At 37.4% G+C, this 21,932-nt stretch overlaps 1 protein-coding gene across 2 annotated transcripts; it reads right to left on the minus strand.

Annotated features, from left to right (window-relative positions):
- Positions 1-4,211: 4,211 nt before the first annotated feature.
- On the minus strand, positions 4,212-17,737 carry chrnb5a (cholinergic receptor, nicotinic, beta 5a). 2 transcript variants are annotated; one of them, XR_003404807.3, is made up of 8 exons: positions 17,530-17,737; positions 10,162-10,307; positions 9,999-10,043; positions 9,314-9,423; positions 6,825-7,734; positions 6,162-6,304; positions 5,914-6,082; positions 4,212-4,343 (listed from the first exon to the last, which is right to left on the minus strand). XR_003404807.3 is itself a non-coding variant. In XM_026947604.3 (7 exons), the coding sequence occupies exons 1-7, from the start codon at positions 17,582-17,584 to the stop codon at positions 6,070-6,072; spliced, it is 1,422 nt and encodes a 473-aa protein (XP_026803405.1). In that variant the 5' UTR covers positions 17,585-17,737; the 3' UTR covers positions 4,483-6,069. The 2 variants fall into 2 exon arrangements, 1 of the variants encoding a protein (XP_026803405.1); XM_026947604.3 differs by lacking the exon at positions 4,212-4,343 and having other exon boundaries at positions 4,483-6,082.
- Between the last annotated feature and the right edge of the window lie 4,195 nt (positions 17,738-21,932).

A 21,932-nucleotide genomic window follows, 5' to 3' on the forward strand; every position in this document is an offset into this window, starting at 1 on the left:
ATAGACATATTCACTTGTTAAATCTGTAACTGTAACTATAGAATACAAATATACATCACTCATATCACTAATGTTAGCTGGCTACATTCTTAACAACCATGTTTTTTTTTCCAAGTTTGTAGCTCGAGTGCACTGAGATAGAAAATGACATAATTCCGAGTTCAGATTTCCGAGTTACGTCGATTTACCACTTCAATTATAAAAGTCTTAGATAAGGGCTGTTAACAAAGCAAATGAATCTTTCAAAGAACACAAACCTGTAAATGTAGACTAAACCCATTTATATCAATACTCATTTTATTAATAATAGATATAAGAAGAAAGCCTTTATTGTGACGTATACATGTACAGTACAGTGAAATTAATTTGTGAATCCCAACTTGTTAAGAATTTAAGGTCAGAGCTCAGGGTCAGCCATGACAAGACAAAACCTTGCTCAAGGACCCGTCAGTGGCAGCTTGGCAGTGATGGAGCTTGAACTTATGACTTTCTGATCAATAGCCCATTGAGCCTCCACTGCCGTTGTCTCGTTCTCGCTCATATGGCTGATGCTTTTATTGATACTTTAACTGAGACAGGATACAACTGAGCAGCTGAAGGTAAAGGGTCTTACTCAAGGACTCAACCATGGCAGCTTGGTGGTGCTGGATTCTGAACCTTCTGATCCCAAAGGCTTAGCCACCGAGCCACCATTTCCCCACTTTTACCAGGATAATTGGCAGGAATGGAGGCATCAAGTGCTAAAAAATGTGTGAGATTGCTTGCATTTGTTTGGACTGAACGTGAGTGGACTTGGATCATCAGGGAGGGTGTTTTTATCTTTAAAACTGGGGTGTGTAGTGAAATATAGCACTTAATAAAACACTTGGGGGTGTGCTGTTATAGGAAAAGAATCAATGATGAGGTGGTGCGCTGAAGTGGAATTACTGTCACCGTCTGAACTTGATTATTTTCCTACATAATGTCCCAAAGTGGTTTATTCCTCTCATACCACAGCAATGTGCTAATGATTACAAATGTTTCAATTTAAAAAAAAAACAATGACACATTGTACTTTTTATCCAGTTATAGTTGTGTTTAATTGCATGGAACCTGTTCCTGTAATCACTTACAATACAGCAGCTATAAATAGCCGTCCCCTCACTCTTTCTGCCTCTCTTTTTCACTATCTTGAAGTTAATAAGATAATAAAATAAAAGTTCATTTCGCTTACTTCCTTTAAAAATTTAATTCAGTCAATAGTACAGGATCATTGTACTTGTTTTTAGTTATTGTTTGTTTTTATGTCACTGTTTATAAGTAATTGTATAATGTCTTTATTGTTTTGTACCTGCTTTTTATGCTGCCTCTTGGCCAGGTCGTCATTGTAAATGAGAACTGGTTCTCAGTTGACTTACATGGTTAAATAAAGGTTATTATTATTATTATTATTATTATTATTATTATTATTGTTATTATTATTATAAGATGCAATTAAGTTTTACTTCTGTTACAAAGTGCTGACACTGAAGACTCCTTTCATAAATGTTAAATAAATGTCTCCTTCAACCTTTTTAATCCATTTATGTGGCACATCCACCATACAAGTACCTACGTACGGTATTACTATAGAAACGATAACTCATCAGGACGAGAGAATTAATACAAACCTGCTATTTGGGGCTGCACTACTATCAGAGCTGTTGTTATAGAAAATTAATCAACACTTATTTCTCTCAGATAATTTGTTATTTCCCCCTTTTTGATAATCTCAACCCAGTTAAGAAAAAAAAAAGTATAATTTCACCCCTAATTCGTACCCCAGATCAGCTTCATACACGTCTGTCTCTCTGTCTGTATTGGTACAGCTGATGCGGTCATTCCTCCATCTTTAATTTATGTCTTCATAAAAGCAAGAAACGTCAACTCAAAGAACCATTAATGTCTTTTCTCCTTTCCTCACGGTTGCTATTTTCACCTCTCTCACCCATATCTCTCTCTTACCTCTACCTTTTTCTCTCACTGTCTCCTTCTCTTCCTCTCATCTCCACAGCACACCAAAATCTCCATAAATGCTCTTTCCTTGTTCGCAGCAGGACTGCTTATATTAAAAATGGAAATATATCTAAAACATTTCATGGTAGGATCTTTCCCTGGTCTGACAATTTAAATAATTCATCCTTAATACCTGGCTGAGTGGTTTTATTCTCTCTACTAAAGGAAAACTCTGGTATCTCACTCATCCATTACGTGGGAACTGGTGAGCCAACAGATACAGGGGTTTGGAAAAACACACGAGAAAGACACAGATACGCTTTTGCAGGATCAGAAGATTTTGATCGCTAGTTAATTGGTGATATGTATCATGACCTCAATATTATATGGTTCTATATGGATAAAAATGGCTCACTGTAAATATGAGACGTGATAATATTGGGGTCCTGTAGGAGTTATGATAGGCCATTTCTGCTGCTGACATCAAGGTCTAATGCAACTCAGTGTGTGTGTGTGTGTGTGTGTGTGAGTGTCTGTATTTTTGCTGAGGCAATGTGGATCGTTTAATACTAAATCACCAGCAATCTCACTGATATTCTCTCAATCTAACTGTATATCTCTGCTACTGTTCTGGATGATAAGCTTCTGTTCTTTTTAAGGCTTTAGCACAGTTTAAAAATTAATATTTATTAACGAATAATAAAATTTGAACCTTCCATAAATGTTATACAAAAGTCTCATTTCAGGAAAGATCGGGAACTACAGTATTATGCTCACGAACCTTGGAAAAGGCGCTGGCTCTCATAAACTGCACATAAATGCATGAAGTAATAATAAGTTTTGATAAACGTCCCCAAACGTTTTTCAAAGGAGTAAATAATGGTCAGTGCCTAATCCTATTTCAGCAAATGTTTCTAACTCTGTTGGTTTCCCACTTTATATACTTTATATACTGTTTAACCTGAACACGTCTGCCTCTTCCTCGGCTCCAGCTATGAACCTTATGATAATGATAATGATTCTGGAAAAAAGCCTGAAATGGATCCACACTGCTCTTCAGAGTCCTCCATGTTACAGTCATCACAGAAGATGTAATTTAGAAACTAGTCTTGATTTGTGGATGCATTAAGGACAGTATCAGTGGTGACAGCTGTTGTGTAGAAGCTGGATTTAAAGAGATAAAAGGAGGATCAATCTGGTTTTACGTGTATACTAGGAGCCAGAACAGATATTAAACAGAGACAGTATGTCTGCCTCTCTCTCTCTCTCTCTCTCTCTCTCTCTCTCACACACACACACACACATGCACAGGTTCAAACGAGCCATGGATGTGAAGATAGACAATGATGCGGTGATAGAGAGAGAGAGAGTGACCATCACCCCTCTGTTCTTCTGTCAGTGAGACCAGACTCTTGTCAGCTAATGCAGAGCTAATTTTTAAAAAGCTTTTTTAAATGCGTCAGAACCACTTTGAAAGTGTTTTGAGAGCATTCGCTTAGCGCTGTCGGAGCATTATCGGAGTGCTGTTTGTGCAAACACAGCGCCGTCAGCAGAACGAGCAAGCGGATGTAGGGTTCTCTGACTCTCTATACACGGGACTGTGATAATGCTCAAAGCATCGATCCAAATCATTACAAATCACTTACACAGCAATTTGTGTTGTATTGTGTTCATTGCAGGAGATCAAAAGGACACAACAACATATATAATGAAGTAATGGAGAGGAGGTGAGAGTGCAGTCACCTCTGGTGCTGTTAAAAAGTGTGTGTGTGTGTGTGTGTGTGTGTGTGTGTGTGTGTGTGTGGGGATTTAAGGATTTGTGTAGAAGGTTCTGTGTTCAAATCCCAGCACTGTCAGAAGGCCAATGTTAAGCTTCCTTCACTGGGAGTAACAACCACAGGGGCCACGCCTCCTTCACCTGGACATCCATCTACACTTGTCATCATCTATTTATCAGTGCCACTTGGGTGTTTTTAGGCTGATCTGTATAAGTAGACTCTCAGCCTAATCTACCACATCAATTATTCAGTGTCTATACTGTTATTTACTCTTAAAGCCTACACTCTACTTCCTGTTTACTTTTATTCTGGTTTGGATTTGTTTGCAATTCATTTAACTAGCTCTCTCATCCTGACAGGAAATACAATGTTGGTGCAAAGTCTGCCACCCTTATCTTCTAGCATTTTTTTCCCCAATCCATGGTCCAGAAAAAGTCTCTATTTCTCACCTACACCTTTATTATTTTTCTTTCTATGCCCGAAATATATGTGCAGTGTTTATTCTCCTCTAGCCCAAACAGACTTCTCACGCTATTTACCTTACCTTGCTTGCTTCACCTCTCTCCCTCCCAGCTATGTTGTGTTGTGTATCTAACAGAGACATGAAGCAGAAATGTGAGAATAGTGACAGAAAAAGGGGGAAGCAGAAAAAAAACATGACAAAAAAAACCCACAAGACATACTAGTAGCAAAAGAAAAATCATTTTATTGTATAATATCCCCAGTAACAATAATCTGATTTTCATCACATTATTCCTGTCTCGAGAGTGATAGAAAAAAAACCTCAACTATTTCACAGCAACTTTGTCTCCATTAAGGCAATTAAAAAGTGACATTTCAAGCTAAATAAGAATTCATTTATACTGTAGATCAGCAAACTATGTAAGCTGATATTTAAAAATGCTTCAAAGGTTTTTTGCATGTGTGTGAGGCTTAGTAAGAAATTACATACACTGTGTTCACATGCAAACTAATCTTTTAGGGTTGGAACACACACAACGCTTCTACAAAAGAAATAAGGAAAATAAATAAAGGTAGATATAAAATCGATTCTGTGAGTTTTGAGAAAGATGTAAACATTACATTGTGAAATAGTTCAAAGCTGCAGAGACCTGGAGCTGTGAGGTGGTAAGCAGGTTGACTACAAGAACAGAAAAGTTGCATAGTGCAGCTTTAATTCTGGGAGTACAGTGGAGGTGCAGTGCAGTTTTTGCGACTTAAATGCATTTTAATGACGTTTGCAAAAAATAAATGCAAATTGAAACAGCAAAACGTAGCTCGTTGCATGCATAGCACTTTAGTCCATTTACACACTTGGAAAAGTTCAGTAATACTTTCTATGAAGGTCCTGTTCATAATGAACTATGAATACATTCATAATTACTTTGAAAAATGCATTATACATTACGGCTATCTTTATTACGCATTATGAACGGTCAACCCGATGCATTATATGTAGGGTTCATAACACATTATAAGCACTAATACCAAATAAACTAATCTCTACATTTTTTATTATCATTTTGTCCCCTTAATAAATTCATTTTAACAGAGAAATATTGAGAAATCATACTACAAAACTTTACAAATTTTGTAAATTTAGTGTTCTAAATTTATATAAAATTGCCATTGATTTAATAAACAGTACTTGTGTAAATGCTATTTGTTTTTATAAATAATGTGTAGAATGCCTTATTAATGCATTATAACATATTCATAGGTCATTATAGTGTACAAATTGCCTTCATAGAAAGTGCTATTAGGTTCTTAAATACGTATTGCACAGTGTATTTTTCTGAAATATAACACACATTATATTTTTTGCCCTCTGGTAAAATCCTGAACCTTACCAAACAATACACAGTAATGTGTATATATTTAAATTGTAATTAGCCTAATTGAAATACTGTAAGTTAATTTTTTATTCGTTTTATTGTAGACATTCTTAAGATATGCTAGTGTTAGCCTGGCCCTAGAAACAATTCTGAACAATTCTGGTGGAAATTAGGATTATTGCAGTACGAGTGATGACAAAAACTGACTACACCAGGGGAACTGAAGGGCAGTTTTGTAGGCAGTAGGGTGGTAACATGTCTCTGTTAGTTTTCACAGTGCATTAATACAGTTCTGAATACCCTGATTAAGCGATATCAGTCATCACCTTCACATAGCTGCAGATCTTGGCAGGGGCTGGATGTTTCGCACCCGATCAGCGTGTGTTCGTGTAGTGGATCTCTGTCTTTTATTCAGTATGCTTCGTCTCACTGCGACTGATATGTGCTCTGATATCTTCTGTGGTTTACCCAGCATCTGTTTATTAAATGTCATAGCTAAAACAGAAAAAGAAAGAGTAAGAAAGATTAAAAGATTTTATTTTGTGTCATCATATTCTGTGACTCGCTCACTCACTCATCTCTTGCTACAGGTGTGTTGTAGCTCTGGAATAGCGGCTGGACGAAGAGGCCGAGCGTTCCGATCAGACACACCAGGACGAAAACCCAGAGAAACAAACGGTCGATCACCATGGCGACATACTTCCAGTCCTCAATGACCTGCAAAATCAGACAAGTGCATGGATAGGGTGTTGCTAGGTGGTCGCTCTGCAAACCCATTTTGTTGCTAGGGTGTTGCTAGTTGGACACTGTGCTAACACAGTTGGTTGCTAGGGTGTTGCTATGATATTCCAAGTGGTAGCTAGGGTGTTGCTAGATTCCCCTGATGTAACGATCAGATTTGACGTCTGTAGCTCCTACAGTTTTGTCTTCAAGACCTTCTGACTAAAAATAAAAGCACCCCAAAGTCTTCCCTATGGAACAATTACCCACTTCGGAGCGTTGCTACGCAGCAACCGTAATTACAACCGGAATTTCCCAAAAGCACAAGCAATTCTACTTTTCGTGTTTCTACATGAAAAATTGTGACAAGAAGATTATGAAGAACAGTATGTTGGCTCTGTCAAGCCAACATGAATACTTGCTATGTTTATAAGAACATTACTAAATAATCAATCGAAAAACAAATGCGAAAATCTTTGTCTGTTGTTTGCGAGATGTCGGCTAGGGTCTTCCTCACCCCTTCATCATCATCCTCGGTCTTCATGTGCTCAGCGATGAACCGCACGCCATCTATGGCCTCATCCACCTCTGAGTCATGCCTGACTCTGACCCTCTGCCCAAACTCTGAGCCCTCAGGCAGCTCTGCTGTCCTCCAGGCTCCCAGAGCGAAAGTGTCACCAGAGAACGACTTGCTCCGGTGTTTCCTGCGAAATCTTTCACGCATGTTGGAGCGACCTGGTCGTCGCATTAGCAGGAAGACGGGCAGCTGGTGCAGGAAGACGCGCTGCACCCAGGCAGGCATGTGGTGTGTGGACGGCGAGCGGTGATGCACGTTAAGCACACATACACTCGTCACGATGGAGAAGGTCACCAGCACCATGGTGAACATGAGGTACTTGCCGATGAGCGGCACAGCCAGCGAGGTCGGCGGAACGATCTTGGAGATCAGTAAGAGGAAGACGGTGAGGGCCAGTAGCACAGAGATGCACAGAGTAATTTTCTCACCGCAGTCTGACGGCAAGTAGAAGACGAGAACAGCGAGAGAGGTGATGAGAACGCACGGGATGATGAGGTTGATGGTGTAGAACAGCGGCTTGCGTCGGATCATGAAGTGGTACGTGATGTCCATGTAGGTGGCGTCGTCTGGGTCTTCGTTCTTGCGGCCCGGCAAAGACACAATGTCCCACTCACCACTGGGCGTGTAGTCATCACGGCTAGCGAAGTCAGAGATCAGCACAAGGTCGAGCTCGGTGCGGTCGTACGTCCACGAGCGGAACTTCAGCGTGCAGTTCTGCTGGTCAAAGGGAAAGTTGCGGACCTCGATGGCGCAGGCGCTCCTGTAGATGGCTGGAGGAAGCCAGAAGATGTCGCCGGTGTTGGAGACAATAGCGTTGCTGTAGAATGAGACTTCATACACACCGTCCGCACTGGGATAGACAGGAAATGACAGAAGATCAGGTGTAGTCAATTTATTATTGCTGATTTTTGTACACTAGGGCTGCACAATTAATAGATTTTTTGTTTTTTTTTTAAAAAAAAAACAAAAAAACAATCAACTGCAATATGGCTGAGCTATAGTTAGTAAGTTACAAAACTTTTTTAGGCACTGTGGCACTAAATCACCAAAATTTGTTCATATTTAGCATCTAATAGATCGACTCAATGAATGTGACTAAGAAGCAGTTTTATTTTTACTCAAAGATAGTTTTGAAGGAACACATATAATGTTGAATAATGTAGAATATGAAAGAACAGCATGTCTCCTGTTTACTGAAATTAATAAATGCATTAAATAATTCACATATAATTAATATTTGCATATATTTTTAGCACAAACTGGTTGCATAATTGTTTTTTTTCAATAATGTTATCAATAATTATTTTCACTTCTCTGTGCACTCAACAGCTTTACTGAGACGTTTTCTTATTTTGCTGTAGCTTTGTATTTTAATGTTACCTTCTTCACTGATTTAAATTTTTTACACTGAATTTTATATCATTTAACTACCTTGAGTTGTTGCACACTGCTATAGTCAGTATCTCACTCCTGATGTGTGTGTGTGTGTGTGTGTGTGTTAAAATGTGAATAATATGTATTAACTAAGCTATTGCTAATCTGTCCTCCTTTTCCCTCTTTCAGAACAGTGTCATATACAGTTCCTCAATTAAAATGAGCATTAGCTTATTTTAGTAAGGGATTACACGGACTGCTGAGTCTGTAAAGTATCACTGAGATGCCTCTTAATCAAATTAGCTCATGATCACATGCTGTAATTGCTTTTTACTTTGTTTATTTATGTCTTAAACATCTGTTTCCGTCCTCCCCCTGCTGTCTTTAAGAATCTTGCTTCATGAACTAGAGTGTTGAATCTCCATATAAAATTAAACAAAAGATTAAATGTAATCTCAGTGGCCTAGATCTTGCAGCTCAAAACACCTGAGTGATAGCATTTATCAGAGGGTTTAGGAGCTGACAGAAAAGCTACATGATCTCACTTTTATAGCATAATTAGTCATTTTTTGCTAAATACCCTCATTTATAAACTGCAAAATATATACAGAAAACAAGCATGTTGAGCATCAAAGACTGAATCTCTCAGAGAATAGTTTAATAAATAAATAAAAAGACACTAAATTTTAATGTCTAAATTTTAAAGTAGAATCTTGCTTCATTGTGTTAGTCTGGAAAATATTGTAGTAGGTTTCATTTTTTATTCTTGACTTATGTTTGATTTCATTTTGATTTTAGATTTATGATTTCTGCTTCCAATAACGAATGTGTTTTTGTTTATTTGTGTGATTACTGAAGCATGGTTTTACTTCATAAACAAGTCAGGTATGTTACAAAACAAGCAATTTAGCCAGTTTTATTATTTAGCCTATACTTTATCTAGAGAAACTCTGAAACTTGTAATTTTGTCTGTAGATATTATCTGTGATGTACACATAGAAGTTGTGTGGAGAACATGCGGAGTGAGTGGGTCGGGCTTTACAGCATCAGCATACTTGTTGTAGAGCACGATATCAGGAAGCCAGATGTGGTGGGAGGGGATTCGTAGTTTTTGGATGCCGTCGTAGTTGTCCGGGTCCCAGACGAGTCTGTAGTCATTCCACTCCTGCAGGTCAGTGAAACACAGCAGACGAGACAATAGTTGGACAAGTTGCTTTGTTTTTGATCTATCAAACAAGCACAAATGTGCCGAAGAAGAAAAACTGAAATGCTGCAAATATAATCTACAAAGATTTATATGTATATTTAGCTGGACTTTTCATTTCTTCATTTCATCATTTCTTCATTTTAATCCCAATTGTTTGACTATTCACTATAGGTGCTTACTACATAATGCACTAGACTCCAATTAGAAAGCCATTTAAAATTCTATCCCAGAAGAAGTGTGTCTTTTATAAGAAAACTGTTACATGGGATATCATTTTTAGGACACATACTTTAATATTTGTTAAAAGAGTAGAAATAAAATGCACCATAAACAGCAGGCATTTAAACAAAATCTTTTTCCTGTCACAGTGACACAAGAGTCATTTATTCAAAAAGTTTAGAAAGCCTATCTGTAACTATAACTATAACTATAGTAAAAGACAGGATGTTTTTGTTTGAAATAGAAATTAAACAGTAAATTCATTCTGACTCTCAGAGTGTGTATGTATATTAATGAGCTGCAGGTAAGCTCACCTGCGTGAGCCACACGTTAGTCGTCATGATCTGTTCCCTCTCGTTCTGCAGTGAGGAGAACAGTGAAACAGGATTAGGAAAGTGTGTTTAGTGTTCAGGTATAGTTTGTAAGCAGCGTGCTGTTGTGTGTGTGCGTGTGTGTGTGTGTGTGTGAAGCACACACCACGCTGATCAGCTGAGCCAGGGACACTTTGATGCCGATGGTGACCTGCTGACTCTTGTTGATCGCCGGTCTGATTAGTTTATTGTAGCGATCTGAACTGAGGAGAAAATCCACCAGCCTCTCTTCAGCATCAGCTGATAGGGAACCTAACACACACACACACACACACACACACACACACACACACACACACACACATACAAAGTGCACACAGGACACTTTGAGCAAGATCTGTTGCACAGATGCAAACACACAAAACAACACAGACTCAACATACAACATGCACTTAAATGTGAGAGAATCCAAGACAGGATGAAAATAATTAATTTCCAGCGGTGGTTAATTCCACTTCACACCATCATAGTGTTAATCATCGTGAACTTTAAAATCATTGTGAACTTTAAAATCATCGTAAACTTTAAAATCATCGTGAACTTTAAAATCATCGTAAACTTTAAAATCATTGTGAACTTTAAAATCATCAACTTAAAAACCCTAAAAGTTAAATTCGGAAATTCTGAAAGCATGATGCAGTAGAAAACACAAGAGCAGGCTGTGATCTCCTCTTTCTCTCTCTCTCAAAAAAAAAAAAAAACTTTAAAAATGGAGGTACAGCTAATTATTAAGTAGCTGTGATGTGACTTTTGCTGCTTTGCTGTCTTCTTGCTGCTCACGGTTGCAAAAACAAGCTAGCTAGCAAACATCTCCACTAAAATCACATCCCACTGGGATCGCATAATCGCCTTATTTTGCTATCACCCGACAAACACAGAAGAAACACTGCAACTGCTGCTTTCCACTGCAGAGCAACATATACAGTGTCTAGCGTAAGTATTCACCCCCTTGAACCTTTCCACATTTTGTAGTGTTACAACCTAGAACTGAAATAGACTTCATTAGAATTATATATCACACGCAAAAAAGCTCATAATATAGAAGTATTCACCCCGTGTTGGTGTGAAACCCCTAAATTAGCTCTGGTGTAACGAGTTGACATCAAAAGTCATACAATTAGTTGAATGCCGTTGACTTGTGTGTATTTGAAGTGTCACATGATCGCAATATAAATACACCCGGAGTTTGTTAGAAAACATACCTAAACAAACAGCACCATGAAGACCAAGGAGCTAACAACAAAACAAGTCCAGGACAAAAGTGTGGTTTGGTTATAAAAATATATCCTAAAATTTGAACATCCCACGGAGTGCCATTAAATCTATTAATAAAAAAATATGGCATGACCGCAACTAAAGAGAGTAAAGAAGGCATTAGTCCAGGAAACAACTAAAAGGGCCGAGGATTAGCGTTGCACATCTGTTAGTGTGTTTGGTAGGCATATCCCCACTTCAGAGTTTATAGGAAGGTTATCGAGAAGATACAGTACTGTGTCAGAATCGTAACACTGAACAGCCTATAAGGGTGTAAGTGAAATTTAGCGCTACTATAGCAGCAGTGTTTGGACACGCAAAATGTATTTAAAAAGTGACAGACTAGGATGCAGTAATTAAGCAGTTTCCAGACTGTTCTGACTCCTGAGCACTCAGAACTCCATGATGCTCATTCACCAGCACAGTTGATCATTCAGTTCACTGTGTCTCATTACTCTTTGGTTGCACGTCACTGAGTAGTGAGTAGTGTGTTCATGAAGGGAAATTTAATAAGATTTGCTGCACTAATAATACCTGGATAATGGTTTTGGATTATAGACCGTTTTTTGTTCTTACTAAAAGTCTCAGCATTTTGTGACAGCATTGCAATATAATGATGTCTTAATGAAGAGATACTTACACACTGATTTCTTCCAGGCATGACAGAGAGATTAGGATGAGGACTATATCAGCTCAAGAAACAATACAGTGCTGAACTTTGGCAATACTAATGGGACAAACTACACCTGAGTATACAAAAAGACAAACATTATACTGTATGAAATATAGAATTACCTTTAATGCAGCTTACACAACAATGCATACAGTGTATTGACAGACTCTTATACCCTGCAGCAACAGAAAGCCAATCTGATATTTCTCAAGATGAAAGATCAGAAAAGTCAAAGTGTCAGTCAATCTGCATGCAGTCTCTTTTCTCCAGAAAACATCTCATCAGCTACAAAAAAATACATACTCTGCCAGTCCACACCACAGTGTGTGTGTGTGTGTGTGTGTGTGTGTGTGTGTGTAAGTGCCAGGTTAATGTCTGTTTTTTCTCGGTGAACACGATGCTCATGTCATGGGTCCAAGATGATGTCACATGTAATTGTTGTGATTTGTTCTGCTCAGCTACACACACACACACACACACACACAAAATCTTAAGTCACTTCTCAGTGCTCAGACGTGCTTCTTAACTGTGTGTGTGTGTGTGTGTGTAATAAGTGAAACACATTCTGACTGTTGCTCAGTTGTCTTAACACACAAACAGGACTATATACATTTACGAATGAGGTGTAAAGAAAAAAAAAACATCCTTAACAGTCTTTACTTAAAGTAAAATGTAACAGATGTCAGAGACACTCTGGGCAAACATACCGATTTAACCAACGCTGTGTCTGCTCGACTCATACCACAGTGGCATGGTCATCTCCACAGCGAGATTTGCAGGTTTTGGAGAACGTGGCCAGAGATTAGTACCGAAAGCTACTGCTAGGATCGAAAACAACAAAAAAAATTGTATTGTCTTATTGACAGATAGTGAATCGGGCCATAAACCTAAAATATGTTTATATGATATATAAGGAATAAAACCCTCGGGCATGCTGTGAGAGAAAAATAATCAGTAATAGTTACTGTCACCATCCCAGAGTTGATTATTTTCCTATAATATCACTCCCCAAAGTGTTTCATTTCTCCAATACCACAATAATTTGCCAACATTTTTTAAAAATTATTTATTAAAGAACAACACGTAAAATGTTTTATCACATTTAATGTTGTGGGACGGCCATAACTGCACTGTGGTATAAATATATTTTAAATAGTCCTCTTGTTAACCTACTGTCCCTAACACAATGAACAAATGCTCATTGTCCATGTCCTTTATTTAAGACCTTAAGTGCATATCTGTGATTATTTTATCTTTTCCTGAGAGAGGCAGGGCTTTATTCCATCTGCAGAAAACCCTCTAGTTTTTCTTTCTTTTTTTTTTAAAAAAAACTTACAATCAGTGTAGACTTTAATCCCCCTTGCCCCATTTGACACATAAATCTCAAAGTGTTAGATGGCCAGAATCAAGGCCAAATCCTTCTCCATTACTGTAGAGTACATTCTTTGATGTTGATTTAACTTTTTATAAAAGTAGGGCACCGAGCTGAACAAACCAACAGCACTTCACCTTCCACAATATCACAAAACTGCCTCAAAAGACGTTCTGCTTTAAGCTGCTTAAATGCCACCTCAAAAGATGGTGTCCCCTTAAACTTCACTATAGAAAATTAGAAAATGGTTCAGTCACTGGGCAGATCGACTGGGGAGATTAGGGCTGTCATTATTGATTATTTTGATAATTGATTAGTTGACCATTTCCTTTGATTAATAATCGAGTAGTCGATATCATATGGTGCTTTAAAAATTACTAAAAATTACAGACAACTGTTAACATTGTTTTTTCATCCTAAATGAACGAATTAAAGAATCCAAATCCATCATATCCAAAATGTTCCCCAACGCTGACTTGTTGATGTTTGTCTGGGTCACAAAGACAATGTGCTACATTAAAAGCTTCCAGGAGAAGATAAGGGACTATGGCTGCGCAGTCATTAGGTTCATTTGTGTCTGTAGTAATGCACTTCACTAGCTAACCAACTTGCCATACTTGGTCATTACATCACCACATTTTGGCCTAGATAATTAGGTTTCCAGGCAATCAAAAACATGGCACTGGGCACTTCGGAGCTTCCACAAGCTAATTAATTTCATATTAATTATGAAATTAACCTCTGTGTTTGTTACAAAATCTGGCCTTTTCTTACTTAGCTCTTCAGCTTTAATTTTATGTAGTCTACTCGAAGAATTTTTTTCTATATATGATTATTCTCTGTGACTGGTCTAAACTTACACTGATTTCCCCATCCTTAATCTCTCTCTCTCTCTCACATCCCAAAACCATTATCATTTACTGGTCTAACTCATAATCTGGACTATGTGAGAGTGAAGAAGAGAGAGAGAGAGAGAGAGAGAGAGAGTGATAGCTGAGGCTCCTTTTTCCATGGTCAACGCTACACCAGAGTTGGAGCCAACCTTTCTAAATCCATGTGAAGCACAAAAGCTGCTGACCAGCAGGAAAAACCAATATTTCACCTGCTGAGGATTCAGAGAGATAGAGAGGGAGAGAGACAGAGTGAGAGAGAGAGAAATACCTTCCTAGTGCACTTCATATGTTTAATAATTAAAGAATACACACTATTCCTGTCGGCTTGTGACAAACACAAACACTGAGAGAATTGCAACAAAAAAGCTGACATACAAATCAAACACAAAATAATCAAACACAAAATAAAATCAGTAGTACGTGGATGGACACTACACACGTAGCACTACAGGACTGAGTGCAGATACACAATCATTTACCCTCCGTGTGCTCAAGCCATCCCAACCCTACCACTTCCCTCCACTACCCTGGTTACGCTATCTTATTACCCATGGCGTACTGACCTTACAGTCTAAAGAGGAGATGTCTCTCTGGCAACATTGGAGAACTGCTGACATATCAGAACTGTAGTTATAGACACTGCTTGCTGCTCCTGTAACAGGCTCCTATAGGCACCATTCGCACCAGTCAGCTACCAAAACATTTCCTTCTACCACATTATTGAGAATATTTTCTTACAAACCTCACAAATTGAACACTGAGTGGGCGATCATGTTTGTGCTGGAGCTTCCCAGAATGAATGAACAACAGGATGGAATTCAATTCATTCATTCATTCATTCATTCATATACACGTATGCATATAATCATCATATACATAGAGCCAATACTCACCAGCTGGTTTGTTGTGAATGTCTGTGCATATTTTCCTCCTCGTTGTGTTTTCATGGTATATTTTTTTGGACCTTATAATCATGTATAACTTTGTCTAGTGTAGCACCCAAATTTCCCCTTGGGGATCAATAAAGTACCTCTATCTATCTATCTATCTATCTATCTATCAATTGATCGATCCATCTATCTATCTATCTATCTATCTATCGATTGATCGATCCATCTATCTATCTATCAATCTGTCTATTTATCTATCTATCTATCGATTGATCGATCCATCTATCTATCTATCAATCTGTCTATTTATCTATCTACCTATCTATCAATTGATCTATCCATGTATCTATCTATCTATCGATTGATCGATCCATGTAACTATCTCTATCTCTCTCTCTCTTTATCTATCAACTGATCGATCCATGTAACTATCTCTATCTCTCTCTCTCTCTCTCTTTATCTATCAACTGATCGATCAATGTAACTATCTCTCTCTCTATCTATCTCTCTATCTATCTATATCTATAACACTGCTTGGCCTTTGCTGTAAATGTTGTTGTTTCGTTTGTTCCCACCTTGTAACCTGAGAGTTTTAAACACTCAGAGGCATGTGCGACGGCTTGCAGACTGATTAAACACTCTCTCCAGACTACTCACACTTAACAATTAATGACTTAATGATTTTAATCCTGACAGATCAATCGACGCCGAAATGTCTGCTGAGTAAGCTGATGAGTTTATAGATAACAAGGCCCTGATTTACAAAGATACCAAATAATTAGCAGTAATTTAATGTGTGTAATAGGATCAATTGTGCATTGGAAAAGTGGGCGTGGCATGTAAATTAGGCTTATGTCACATGCAAAGTAGGGGTGGAAACAGTATGTAGGATTTTTGCATGGTTACTATTAGTTACTAATTTCAGAGATGTCAAGGAGACTCCCTGAAGAGTAAACAGAAACTTGCCAGACGAACACAATGGACCTTTTTTACACTTCCGTGTTTTAAAAACGTGGAAGTCTAAATAGTAACGTTTCAAAATGTCCGGTTGGAAAATGAACAACGGCAACAAATCCAGCTTGCAATCGCTACAGCGTCCCTAAATGCAAAAATCAAAACAACAGTGACTACGCAGAAGTTCCTGTAAATTTAGCTAACTAAATTTAGCTAACTAAATTTATATATACAGTAGGTGTGTGTGTTAAAAATACTATAAAGTGACAATTTTCATCGCAGCCTGCACATGCTCTGATTGTTGCTAATGCTAGCTAGCTAGTTTGCTGGTGCTGTGGTTATTAGCAACTGCTCCAGGTGATCACCTCGCTAGCTAGCCAAGTGTGGAAAATATAGCTAGCTATTTACTAGCTATTTTTCATCTATTTCAGTACTTAAACGATTCATCACCGGATATGGCGACACAGTCGTTTTCAAAAAGTTTCACTGCCTACTCAGTATAACAGTAAATAAATGTGTTGAACAAAATTAACAACTTGAACAAAAAGAGCGTACATTCTGCAGCATCACGTTATATCATATTCTACTAAATCACAGTCTGCTTTGAATGTATGTTTGATACACCACTGATGATGTATCATGATACAAATCATACACACCTCTAAAAGACACAATTAAATGTGCTGTAGCTGTAATCTGAGTTATTGACTTATTTACTTAAAACTTATTTAACTGGCTTTTAACACACATGCACACAAGTTTTAATGGCATCAGGAGAGCTCTGAGGATTATTCATTTCCATTTACATCACCGGAAAATCACACACACACACACACACACACACACACATTTACCAGTAATATATGAGTAACCTGATTTTCACGTATTTTCATGTATTGCATTTACGTAAACATTATTCCTCGAGAACTATACGAGTTATTGTTATGATATTGTGATGGCAGATTATATTAATTATACATTACTGTACTTCAGATAATAACAAAAAAAAAAACTCCTTGTGTCTTATATAGCATAAAACATCTCCTTGTGTCATATTAAAAATAATTATAATAGGAAGTATAAAGAATTAATAGTTTGCTATTAGGCTAAGTGATGATAAAGGACCTCACTGTGGTTTGTTATTTAATATTTATTAAGTTATGTCAAAGAAAATATTTTGTTGGTCATTATAAATATTTAAACCTCTTGGTTTTCTATTCTCTTTTATAGTAATTTGAACAACAGAGAAATAAAATGAAAACTAAAACTGAATTGTAAATTGCAGAAGGTGGAAATAATGACAGGAATTATAAGGAATATTTGAAGCAGTGGATGACAAAAACAAACAAACAAACAAAACCATTGTGAATTGTCATGCTAATTGCTAATTTTTGAAAATGAACCTGTCACCTGACCTCAGTTACCTCAGTGTACTTACTGCAAGCCTGAAGGAAAAACAGCAAAAGTCCCAACAGCCAGTTCGCTGCCATCATCCGACTGAGTTCCTCTCCTTTTCTTCTCTTTCTCCTTCTTTTTTTCTCTTCGTTTTTTTCTTCCTAAAAATTGGAAAAAGAAACCAAAGAAAAACACTTCACTACTAGCTGAAGTGACCGTTAAACGGCTTGAGAAGAGAAAGCCGCGCGCGCTCTGTGTGCGCGAGACGAACAACAGAAAAAAAAAAAAAAAAAAAAACGCGGGAAAAACCTTGCGCGCGCTCTGCTCTCCCTCTCACTCCTTTCAACCGCCGGCAGATTTTCCCTCTAACATCCTCCCATTAAAAAGAAAAACAAAAGAAAAAAAGAAGAAGGGGAAAAAAAAAAACCTCAACAGCATCTACTCCGGTCAAGGAAAAAGCCAGAGTGGTGTTTTTTTTTTCTTTTTCTTTTTCATGAAATGAGTGAGGGTTGATCTCGTGACGTCCTGTCAGTGTCCTCGTGCCAAAAAATCTCCCGCCGCACTGACACAGGAAGTCACGTGTCTTTTCTAATATTAATAAAATGTTATTGTGAAGTGGGAGGCTTAGTGGTTAGCACACTTGCCTCGCACCTCCTGGGTTTGGGGGGTTGATTCCCGCCATGTTCTCCCCATGCTTTGGGGGTTTCCTCTGGGTGCTCCGGTTTCCTCCCCCAGTTCAAGACATGCACTGTAGGCTGACTGGCATCTCTAAATTGTCCGTAGTGTGTGAATGGGTGTGTGTGATTGTGCCCTGCAATGGGTTGGCACCCTGTCCAGGGTGTCTCCTGCGTCCAGGGGACTCCAGGCTCCCCGCGACCCTGTGTAGGATAAGCGGTTGGGAAGATGGATGGATGGATGGATGGAATATTGTGTAGTCTGGAAATACTCTGAAATGAGTAAGGAGGAATAAAGAAAGCTCAAACCCGAAAACTTTTCCTGACCCCTTAAATTCAAAATGGTGCCCTCTCTATTCCTTACAAATAGCAAAGTGCACTATGGGTAATCTATAGGCTAGGTTACTTCAGGTTTATCGCAGTGCATTGTGGGAGCTTATGAATGCACTTCATATTCCCAGATATGGTTGTAAGCATTCATATTGGGAATTGGGAAGAAACCAGAGAACAAAGAGAAAACCCACATGGACAGGATTGAACTGGTATCAGCTAATCATTATTTTTACATTCCGAATTTCTACAGCGAATAAAAGATACTTCAAAAGATAAATCACTTTCCATGTGAAGAAGTAACCTGAAGCCCAGATTTTTTATATATAGTGCTGAAGGGGGTTAGTTTTATGTAAAATTATTGTAATCAAAGATTACAATAATAAGAATTTTAGCAAAAGAAAACAAACATTTGGAGCCGTGCTTTTGTACGTAATTATGTTTTATTTATTAAAAACTGACAACCATGTTTTTTTTTCCATTTATATTTACAGTTTCTGTTATCACTTGTTATAGCATTTATAAACTTGGTTTTCTCTCTCTTTAATGTAAAAAGACAAAAAAAAAAAAAAAAAAAAAAAAAAAAACAGCTTTTCATGTTACTGAAAAACCCAGAAAGCACAAACTCTGCAGTCTTGAAGACTTTTGCATGTCGGAAAACTTACTGACTGTTACAAAGTACTGACACTGGAGACTCCTTCCATGTCTACTAGATAAAACATATTAGAATGAGCCTTCTCAATGATTACATATTATTATTTGTTAAATAACACCAGTTTTTTTTTATTATTAGACTTATTATTAGTGTGAGTCACTTGCCACTAGAGAAACTATAACATTAGAATGAGGATATTAATAATAAACCTGATTATTTGAATTGCTTACTGTCAGAGCTCCTTCTGACCAATCAGAATTGAGAATTTAACAGCATTGTGGTATAACAGGAAATATTTAAGTAGTTTTCTCCTTTTTTCAACATAATTCAAAATACCACAACACTGCTATCACCCCACAATCAAATGAAGTTGATATGACCACCATTAACCATGTTCCTTTGCCAACAAAGATGACACAAGCACCATAAAGTTTTAATAAGACAATGCAATATGTTTAACGAGCAGAGAAATTACACCATTAATCACGGAGTCCAAGGTGTCAGTCCTGTTCAGTGTTAGATCCTGCATACAGATGTGCATAAACACAAACAGCTTTTATATGGAATGATGGCATTTAAAACTATAAAAGATGGATGGTGTGTGTGTGTTTGTGTGTGTTTGCATGTGATAGATTAGTATAATGTGTGGATGTGTTTTTATCCGGTTTGCTGAGTTAGGTCCAAAAATTATTTAATGCAAATAAAATGTGACGTGTGTGTGTGTGTGTGTGTGCATATTACCAATCACAAATCACTTGATGGTTATGGTTAATGATGTGATGCTGCAAAAATTATTTTTATACACACATTAGCATGTAAATGCATGTCAACAGCTACAGCACACACACATGCAAAAAAAATCCTGTGAAGATTAGAAGTCAAATAAGCTGTAATTATTTACAAATACATATATATGGTGTGTGAGTGGAAATAACTATTCAGACACTTTTGTTTTTATTCAATATACCTTCAGCATATATCCACTTCAAATTTCAAATTTACACAAACACCATACACACACACACACATACACACACCTAGTATTTGTGGAAACCAAATGTTCAGTGGCTTGCGAGGACCTTTTGCTAGTACTCAAGTATAGATGCATTCATATACACAAATACACACACACACACACACACACACACACATAAAATCCTTAGGAACGAAAGCCTAATATACAATATAATGAAGTTAAAGTTAATGTATACATTTATTATTTATTTCTGAAACAAAATATATTTCTTTGTAATTAATCTTGCCTTATTTTCTGACACACAAGTATTTTTAATTTAGAGCGTAGAGCGTAGAAGAAGCAGTGAGGAACTCGGGTTATTTGTGAAATTTCTCCTCAGGAAGCTGCTTGAGAAGATGTCGAGTCTGCAAAGCGTCACGGCAGATACTGTTAAAAATGTAAAATGTAAAAAAGTTTTGATTTGATTAACACTTTTTTCGTGGTCACTGCATAATTCCATATGTTGTTTCATAGTGTTAAAGTCTTCATTATTAATAATCACGAAAAATGATGACCTTCTACCAGCAGGGGTGCACAAACTTTTGACCAAGAAGTGACACACACTCACACACAGGCTTGCCTGCCACAGTAAATCAGTTTTAGCTTGATTTGTCTGAAGCAGCATGAGTTTTGACTCAGACTGACCCTCATAGGCAGATGGCTCTGTGTGTGTGTGTGTGTGTGTGTGTGTGTTAAGCATTATTCAGCAGATTCTCATCTTTCCCTCTTTCTGTCTCTGTCCATATCTGTCAGCTCATCATTTTATATGATAGAGAATCCTCTCCTAATAGATCAGAGGTGTAAGTGATAGACATCTCTCTATTTTTCTCGAGAATAGATTTCAAGCCTAAGCCATGGATTTTTGAAAAGCAGGAAAGCATTTGTCTCCAATAAGCAGCCAATAAGGATTATTACAGACGGATTGGATAACAATTCCCAGCCGTGCTGTCAGAGAAGATCGCATCAGTGTTGTGGATGACACCAATATGTAGAGATGTAATCAGAGTCTTATATTACCTGGGAGAGCTGAATCTTCAAGAACTGTTTTTTTTTTTCGTCATTTATCTAAAGATAATGCAAATAAATAAATAAATAAATAAAAATAAAAAAAACCTGCTGAAATTATCTTTAGCTGTTTGAGATCTTAAAACATTAAATTCTTAAATTTTAATTTAATTAAAATCCTAATGTCCCGTCTCTATATATTTTTTTAAATTGCTGTGCCACCATTAAAACCTTTTAACTGAGACCTATTTCTAGATATATTTATTCATTTCAAGCTAATATAAGACCATTTCAAGCTTGAAATGAGTAAATATGTCTGGAACTAGGCTTAATAATCTTTTGTGCTCATAGTAGAGTTGATGTCAAATCAAAATGGCTGCTCACAGCATGAACAATATGCAAAGTAGCCCTGCTTTACCTTTAAATAAGTTGTACATGTTGTATATACATGTATTTGCTTTAGATCAGTCACCATACAGACATATTCGTTTGGTAAATCTGACTCGCTGTTTTGAGGGGGTAAATAGGCTATACCTCACTCATCACAGTTAGCTGGATAGCTTGGTGCTAACAAAAGGCGAACATGGAGGCGTCCATGTTTTATTCCTCCACTCAAAAATGATGTAGTTCCGATTTCCTGCTTTGGAGGTAAGATGAATGCACAATAAAAAAATTCTAAAAAAGTTTCAAATGTGCTTTTCACATGCTTTTTTAAAGACTTTCACAGCACTTGTGTTTTCTACACTATGTGATCTGTACCATACAAC

The sequence above is a fragment of the Pangasianodon hypophthalmus genome, chromosome 28, assembly GCF_027358585.1.
Source record: "Pangasianodon hypophthalmus isolate fPanHyp1 chromosome 28, fPanHyp1.pri, whole genome shotgun sequence".
NCBI lineage: Eukaryota > Metazoa > Chordata > Actinopteri > Siluriformes > Pangasiidae > Pangasianodon > Pangasianodon hypophthalmus.

What these genes read in the sequence shown, in the direction of transcription:
- chrnb5a (XM_026947604.3), bottom strand. Translation starts at nt 17,584, where the DNA reads ATGATGGCAGCGAACTGGCTGTTGGGACTTTTGCTGTTTTTCCTTCAG. An exon ending in GTTTTTCCTTCAGGCTTGCA is followed by an intron (nt 10,308 to 17,529) that starts GTAAGTACACTG and finishes TGTGTGTGTTAG; the next exon opens with GTTCCCTATCAGCTGATGCT. An exon ending in GATATCGTGCTCTACAACAA is followed by an intron (nt 7,735 to 9,313) that starts GTATGCTGATGC and finishes TGTCTATCCCAG; the next exon opens with TGCGGACGGTGTGTATGAAG.